The 8,294-nt window shown below is 42.5% G+C and overlaps 4 protein-coding genes across 9 annotated transcripts in view; 1 reads left to right on the forward strand and 3 right to left on the reverse strand.

The window, feature by feature from the left end:
• Positions 1–8,294, reverse strand: part of LOC126559496 (ribosomal protein 63, mitochondrial) — a 278,118-nt gene that overhangs the window by 204,694 nt on the left and 65,130 nt on the right. The gene's annotated exons all lie outside the window — the stretch shown is intronic.
• Positions 1–8,294, reverse strand: part of LOC126559183 (uncharacterized) — a 456,771-nt gene that overhangs the window by 82,855 nt on the left and 365,622 nt on the right. The gene's annotated exons all lie outside the window — the stretch shown is intronic.
• LOC126558604 (sex-lethal homolog) lies at positions 325–4,610 on the reverse strand. Of its 5 annotated transcripts, none has more exons than XM_050214648.1 (5): positions 4,564–4,610; positions 3,554–3,599; positions 2,374–2,712; positions 609–901; positions 325–521 (listed from the first exon to the last, which is right to left on the reverse strand). In XM_050214648.1, the coding sequence occupies exons 1-5, from the start codon at positions 4,608–4,610 to the stop codon at positions 326–328; spliced, it is 921 nt and encodes a 306-aa protein (XP_050070605.1). In that variant the 3' UTR covers position 325. The 5 variants fall into 5 exon arrangements, with proteins under 5 accessions (XP_050070605.1, XP_050070603.1, XP_050070602.1 ...); XM_050214646.1 differs by having other exon boundaries at positions 609–898; positions 2,374–2,727; XM_050214645.1 differs by having other exon boundaries at positions 2,374–2,727.
• Positions 6,505–8,294, forward strand: part of LOC126559512 (NADH dehydrogenase [ubiquinone] 1 alpha subcomplex subunit 7-like) — a 387,608-nt gene continuing 385,818 nt past the window's right edge. For both annotated transcript variants that reach the window (XM_050215679.1, XM_050215681.1), the window contains exons 1-4: positions 6,505–6,573; positions 6,681–6,769; positions 6,845–6,937; positions 7,000–7,083. In XM_050215679.1, the coding sequence (XP_050071636.1) occupies positions 6,508–6,573; positions 6,681–6,769; positions 6,845–6,937; positions 7,000–7,054 (303 nt within the window). In that variant the 5' untranslated portion in view covers positions 6,505–6,507 and the 3' untranslated portion in view covers positions 7,055–7,083. The remainder of the gene's footprint in view (positions 6,574–6,680; positions 6,770–6,844; positions 6,938–6,999; positions 7,084–8,294) is intronic.

Raw genomic sequence — 8,294 nt, forward strand, 5'->3', positions numbered from 1 at the left:
GACGCGTATGTCATGCGTGAGGAGAAATATTCCATTTCGTTACTTCATAATCACAAATCATCAGTAATGGATGCTATCACTACTGACCAGAGAAACGCTGTAATAATCCCTTGGATTCCGGCACTTTGTATGCTCATTGTCAATGCTTACTTCAAATAGTATGTAACTGGGAAACTGTCTCGGAACAATCTATTGGGAAATCCTCTTTCAAGAAGATACACACACTAGGATGATTATTAAGGATGGAGATGTAAGTGTATGTATATCTGAGGGTATGTGTGTGTGTGTGTGTTGATAGATATATGAGTATGTCAAATGATTCAATTCAGTACGGTGTATTGCGCATTCGTACTCTACCTCTATTGTTGTGCACGATAGAGTTGTACGAGGGTACGTAGAGTGCCGCCTTTGCTCGACCATGGTCTTCCGCGACCCGCACTATCAACGGTTGATTGCCACCCTGTGGGATCACGTTGTTAAGGGCCGATATAGCTTCCTGCGCTTCCTCGCGCTTATTGAACCTGTTCAATGCAATAATTTAAAAAAAAACGGTCAGAACGGTTGAACACAAAATACATAAATGTCACTTTTTTGGCGTTGTTGCTTACCGTACGAAAGCCACCCCACGGGGCTGACCAGTCAGCTTATCACGCAGTATGTTCTTCTGTACGATGGTGCCATATTTGCCGAAAATTATGTCCAACTGTTCCTCGGTGATCGTGCGCGGCAGGTTCGTAATGTACAGGTTCGTTTCCTTGATATCGTCGCTCTGTGGCCGTGCGTACGAAACCTTTAGACGCTTGTTACGCAGCGGATACCCGTTCAGACACTTGATTGCCCGTTGGGCCGCATCCTCGCTCAGGTAGTTGACGAAACCAAAGCCGTAACTGTACCCAGTCTGCTTCAGTTTCCAAACAGTTTTTTTTGTATGTGAAGAAACAGGAAAACAGACAGAAAACAATAAACTAGCAAAATCACGGTTCGTGCTTCATACCCTTAGATAATTCCTGTACGGAAGCATATCCAGGCGATGAAAGCAACATATATATTTATACATTACTAGTTTAAAACTTTGGTTGTATTATTTTGCAATTTCTTGGAGTCTTTCCTACAGATAGATCATGACATACTCCGTTCTAAGGTTACAAAAAGGGGTTTAAGTGAATTTAATTAGGAGAAATTTAGATTACAATTAAAAATCTCCTTGTATGTCGAAATGAAAATTCGAAATTTGTCGGATATAAAAGGAAAAATGTAAATTTTGTTCTAGAGGCATATACTACCCTTGGCGTAGTGGTCAAAAGAGTCCCCCATCTTATGTTACAAGATTCATTTATACAGTAGGAAAAAGGCAGAATAAGTACATGTCATTTGTAACTGTAATTTAATTGAAGCGCAGGTTATTCGAATATCGATCACAATACGATATGATACTCAATGGCGGCGATCCAATTTCATAAAACAAGCCATTTTGCTGCTATTGAAAGTATGATACATTACTTCCGTTTTCCCACACATCAAACGAAAGAATCAGTGACAAACACTACGAAAACAAACATTTTCAATCAATATTAAAACAATTACTAAAGCGGCACTACATAGTGACGAGTTCAACAGAGGCTTTAAAGGTATGTAAAAAGTGTGACAAGTTTTTCCTAGTCCCCACACTATATTACCCGCTTTAACTAAATATGCTTTTTTGGTCAATATTACCGTATTCTTGTAAATGAATAAAATTACAACAAAAACTGATTGCCCATTTCACTCAAAAAACGAATAAAGAAACAATATTCTTTCACCAAATACCCCAACAATATTTCGATAATGGTATAAAACATTAAGAAAGCCGAATTGCCCTTCCTTTTAGCTTCTTCCCAGTATAGTTTTGGATGCCCTACATTACACGTATAAGCCGCAATTATGTTATTTCTAATGCTAAATTACTGCAGTCACCGTCAGAGCGCCAAATGCTCTGCCTACCCAAATGATGCCTCACACCATCATTACCAACGGAGAATGACGACATTCATGATGATGATGCTGATAATGATGATAATGCCCATTGCGAAATGTAGCTTCTAGTAAGTGTGCAAGCAACGAGCTTTTCAAACCCCCAGCATCTCATTTCCATCGACTCTGTGTGTATGCTTGCTTGCTCTATTGGTTGTTTAGTTTTCGTCCTTTTTATCTTGTATTCATTCCGTTTAGCACCACACAAAACCAATCACACCCAGTCACTACTAAAGCTAATTGTAAAGTGGGCTTTTTATAGTCTTCGGCAGGAAGAGACAGCAACGGTGTAAAACCCATGCCGTGCATCGTGTCTCATCGTGTGTTTGTGTGTTGTGTTTTATGTCGTACCGTCGAGCATACCTTTAGATCTCTCATCAGTCGACAGCTCTCGAGCGGTCCTATCGAGGAGAACATCGAGTACATCTCCCGCTCCGTCATGTCCTGCGGCAGATAGTTGACGATCAGGTTTGTACCGGCATTGCCGCCACCGGACGACGATCCACCCGGTCCAAAGTTCATGCCGGTCAGCGAGCTGGTGCTGGACGAGGATGTGTGGTGATGGGACGATGGTTGGCTGTGATTGTGATGGTGGTGATGGTGATGGTGGTGCGGTGTCGATGGATTCCCACCACCGAACGTACTGCTCGACGGCATATCGCCGTACAGCCGGGGTCGGGAATAGGACGAAAAGTCGGCATCCTGCAGGTAGTTTGACTGGAAGATTGCAGAACAATTTGAACTTTTTTATGCGCGCCAACCGCGCGTAGTACAGCGCGCACACGGTAGTGCTCGGTTGGTGGTGGTACAGACTGGCGGATTGCGCCCTAAAGCAAACTTGGGACGAAGCCTTCCCCGTTCTTCCTTGCGTGCGTTTGTGTTCCTTGTGCGGCATTAGACAATCAATGAGTAGATATTCTATTTCTATGCTTCTATTTACCATCTAGTTTCAGGGTGATTTATAGCTCTGATCAGCATATCTCGAACTTAATCTTTCATCGGGATGATTCTTCGAAAACTCCGATACCGAATGGATACCATTGATTCCTATCGACCCTGCTCTACTCTACTCGACCACCTCGGTTATCAAAACACATCAAAATTTATTCGCCCTTAAACAAGAAAACACACACGATACGTGTGGTCGAATAAAACGTAGATGATGATGCTCAAGTGTGGTCGATTGCCAACAAAACGGGGTACACGAAGAAGCGTTCCGACGTCACCGTCGTAATGCAGCAATCCTCGTGGACAGGTTGTCGCCAGCTCTGGAGAAGCAACCGCTTTTTCTTGTGTTTTCAGCTTGTGTGTGTATGTGTGTGCGTGTGTGAGGTGAAAAAGCGCAATTAAAGAGAGCAAGACTTGCAAATGGTTCCTACTGTCTATCGGCTCAGGATTTGTAGACCATTTCTGCTAAGAAATACAAACGCACGGCAAGGGATCGGTCGTTTTAGAATCGGCATCTCCAGTGCACTCCAACCAAGCGCACCGTAAGCGCAGTGTAAGCGCGAGCTTTGATTGGAATTATACAGGCAAATCGTACCATTCCGGAGGGTAGCGAGTGCGACATGCCCCAAAGTCGGCCACTGCTACAGAAGCACAGAAGCAGGTAGGGTCGTGGTAAGTGTCCGGATGGAAAGCCGATGGCGACGACGTCGAAGAGAATCGAAAATGAGACGGAACAGAAAAGAAAAACATATTGTTAGTAGAATTAGCACAGAAGAAACCAAATCATGTAAATGTTGTCGAATAAAATTACATAAATTGTAAATAAAACCCATCCACACGCTATGTCCGGCCCTGGTGTTGTATTGATGACCCGGTTTGGGGGAACATATCCCGCGTGCGGAAGGATTGGGGAAATGGAAAATAAATTCATAAACAGAATTGATATTCTTGAACAGGGGGAACAAAGCGGCCCATCAAAGACGGCACTTGGCAGGAACGACGCACACCAGCAGCATCAATCCGCCTTTCCTACCGTGATTCCATCTCTACGTGCTGCCACGTGCTAGAAGACGCGCGATGAAAAGGAAAAGGATTGACAAGCAAAGGCCTGCTCGGTTGCCTGGTGTCCGAGTGGTTTTTGTGTTCTTCTTTCAACGGAGTCCTTAGTATCACTCTCAGGCGACTTGATTATTATTTCAAAGTGGATCATTTTTATCGATTTCCGCGCGCCCTTCCCACAACTATTCCGCGTCCGCGTCATTGTTTTCGCCTCAATATACACACTCATGTGTGTGTGCACTCACTCTTCATCATTGTATGCACATTTTGGTTGGTTTTTCCCTTATTTTCCCACCTCTTAGTCATCGTAATGATCTCGCTCGTTTTAGCACTAGCATACACTTCCATCGCATCATCGTTTCGTCCTTCGGATTGGGTCAGCCTGATTTCTTTCTCGTACACAGCGCTGTGGTGTAGAATCGTAGTAGGTTTCCCAACAACAACACAGCAGCAGTCTAACAAGAAGGCACACACATACAAATGTGGACGGATTTAAATCTCCAAACCCCCCCCCCCCCCTCTCCCCAGTGTATCCCCCAACCATACCTTGATCGAAAGGATGACGAAGGATATCCATTCATTTTACTGTACATTTTCGCTCGTTGAAGCAGCCGCTCCGAGCTCCGTCCGTCCGACACACTGCTACTACACACCACACAAGGATGTTGCACTGGTTCACTTATTCAGATGATTTTTTTAGTGGTTTCGTACTCCGGGCACACTGTTTCGTCCTTCTCCCTTGTGCGAGGAAACAATCACACACAGGACGAACGACGCGAGATGACGATGTTGCGCTGATTGCTGCTACTCTTGCACCACATACAACACACCGAGGATGAGACCAGCGTTCTCGCAAATTAAATAGGCCTTTCCCGATTGTGATGCCTGCCTGCCTGCCTGCCTGTGTGTGTATGCTTCAAACGCGTGCACACTGATAACAAACGGGACACAACACTGCTACTATCCGCCACACTAATGATAGACCACAATGTGTACGAATAAGTAAGAAAGAACAAATGAAATACAAAACTAGGAAAATCGAACCACGCCGAGTACTATTAGGCGCGAGAAGACACTTTGCATGGTTCTTTCCTTCCACTAGTCGTCAACGTAAACCAATTTTTTTTCACTATACTAAACGCACGGTTTGCTTCGGTGATGTTCTTTCCGATACTCTCTGCTAGGTTTAATGGATGCGAGACCAGTTGGGATTTTTTTTTCTTGCCTCTACGAAACCAAGCACACACACACATGCACTCACTAGCAGCGTTTTTCACACTGGATTGTATGTGTCACAGAATGGGCAGAACTTTTCCGAGGCCTACTAATGATGCTGTTTTTCCAACCAAACAAGAAAAAACCCCGAGTGGATCTCACCAATACGCAAACGAGCACCGAAATGGCTAGCAATGGGCGATAATTCACAGGTTTGATAAGCTTTTTTGGATTTTGGAACCAACAATGCAATTGTTTAGCCACAATGCATATCACACGACGGCCAGCCTGATGTATTATTCCTTACTGTCACCTGCTCGTAGCCGTAATTCACACACAGAAGAAAAAAAAACAACACGCATACTCAATCAGGAAGACAATTTTACTGCAGTAGCCCGACTTTCTGAGGGGAGTTTTAGCTTACAGCAAATACTTGCTAACTGTTGTGTCTTGTTCTAAGGAAAAACACATAACTTTTCCAGTGCTGTGCTACCAGTGAACCAGTTCATCATATCGAGAAATCTATTCGAACAAGCGCTGCTGCTCCCATCGATGAAGGTTAGGGAGCCAAATGCGTTTTTTTATCTCTGTTTCGTATGGTATGCGTGCTCGGAACTCGCAGCAAAATACATAAAACTTGTGATCAAGCTCACATCACACTGCGTTTAACAAACCATTCCTCCGCTCGGTGGACGATGGTGACGCGCACGTTATCAGTCACAGAAAGAAAATGCACCACCGTATTGGGAGGAAAATGGTTGATGTTCTGAAAATTCCTACACTTTCACACCCGACCACCGCGATTCCTATCTTTTGCTCTTGTGCTGCTGCTATCCCGTTCGCCTGCACAACTACCAGGGCCGTAAACACACACTAAACAACGCCACAGGCCATATTTGACACACGAAATTCCATGAAGTGCCACGAATAATCCGATCAAGAACAATTATTTTATTACCTTTTAGTTATGTATTTATTAACTTACGCACAAAGAAAAAATGCTTACACTATTTCTTCGTTGTTTGCTATTATTTTCTTGTGTTAAATGCAAAGAAAAAAAACAAAATAAATTTAATTTGATAAACCATCTTGAGTGTTCGAATCGACGGCATGAACGTATCTCCACGGGTAATGCGACAACTACATAATCTGTCATTCGAACGAACAAAATCAAAACATTGATCTTCTCAACACAGGTGTCGGACACAGTTTTGGGCATACAACCAGGAAAACTGAACATAGTACGAAATCATCCGTGTAATCTAAGCCGAAGCCATGTCCGGGGTTGTGCGCCGTGATATTTCGCCGATGCTGCAGAGACTTCGTTCGTTTCTGCTCGGTGTAAGTAATGCTTAAAAGCGATTGTGTGGTTGCATACCGCACCATTGCAGGACATACAATTATGTAATGAATGTTTCATCTGACGAGTAAATGTTTGCTATTTGTAGCGAGAACATACAAATGCGCTCCGTTTCGAGGATGGAATTGCGGCCAGAACTCAACCGCCACCGAATCTGCCCGATGGACCAGCGCACAAGTAAATCCCTCCTTTTCCTTAACTTTTTAGAATGAAAAACTTTGTAACTTAACTGTCCGCCGTTCACACCTACAGACTGTCGGCGAACCACTACGTGATCCGTGATGCACGTCGCGAAGTTGCTCCACCAATCGATTTGACCAGCCAGAAGCTGCTGGCAGAAAAAGGGTAAATATTCCAAGATAAGTAGCATGGTAAATTGAAATAGAACGCTAAATCTTACATTGCAGATCGCCCGCGAGACTTCCAACACCCGGCAAGTCATACGGCTGGGACAAACACTAATCGTTTCGGCTGCGGGATAAGTGATAGCAGTGGTAAAGTGAGCTAGAGAAGTGTTAAATGTGTTATCAAGTGCGTCGAGTGCGAAGAAATAAAGATCGGTTTTCTTCGTACAAAAAGCACATACCACAGAGCACATTACGTTGGACGTTTTCACTTTTATATTTACGCTTTATTATTGCCACAAAAAATAGCTAGTGGATTTTATTACATGGTTTTACTGCGTGAGCCTTCCTCCACGTGCCTAATTTCTCCGATACATTGTTAAAAGAAAAAAAAAACTTTCGCGTACACATACACTATCTCCCATTAGGAAGGTTTATCAAGTATGTTTCTTTTTGTTTAATCGTGGTTTTTGATTTTCATATAAGAACTGCGTTTTGTTAGTAACTTTTTTTTTTTTGCTTCTCCATTTTCTTCTCCTATCGTAATGTTCTCCATTCTGGCGTTGCGCTACGTTAAGTTTATCAAACTTAACACACTAGTGCGCATATATATTGCACAGCACTCTTTGATTATGCGTGTAATGCTTATCAAAACCGTAGTACTCCTTCCTGTGATTCTTTTATTTTTTCGTAACCGTTCTCCTTGATCACCAGGTGATGTGGATAATTGCTTTTTTGTCTATTTCGCTTATCTCTTTTGCCATAATATATATGTTATGTTTTAAATTCTACGTTACATTTTCCACATTTTTTTCTTCTTTACCTGTAAGTTTATTTTCCAGTATGAATTGTAATATGAATTGTGTTTTATCTTCCTGAATACGGTTACTATTGCTCTCGACTTTCGAGTTAAAGTGGACGCTTAAAATTTCGTACTGTTTGTTTTTTTCTGCTAATTTGTAGCAATTTCCTGTTCTAAATAGGCAACTTCTTTCCTATTCATCGGTTAGGCTTATGTAAGCTATTTAGCACTCGGAAGGATGTAGATTTAAAATAATGAAAATGGGAAATGTGCAACGTCTTAAAAAATGCAGCATTTGTTTGTTAGTTTACGGTAAAAATGGGGAAAAATAACTCGGCAATTGCATTGGGTTAAAATATTTCTTTTCCATCCATCCGTCGATCAGTGCTACCCTATTTTGCTTGGATTTTAAAGCAAACAAAAAAAAAGCACTTCTACAAAGTTTTACCCATTTCCGGTAAAAACGACCACAGCTGTTTCCTTATCTTCATTTCCTATACTAACTCGGTACAAAAAGCAAATGTCAGTCATTCAGCACCCTCAACACGGTTTGGTT

The sequence above is a fragment of the Anopheles maculipalpis genome, chromosome 2RL (assembly GCF_943734695.1).
Source record: "Anopheles maculipalpis chromosome 2RL, idAnoMacuDA_375_x, whole genome shotgun sequence".
In the NCBI taxonomy this organism is placed as follows: domain Eukaryota; kingdom Metazoa; phylum Arthropoda; class Insecta; order Diptera; family Culicidae; genus Anopheles; species Anopheles maculipalpis.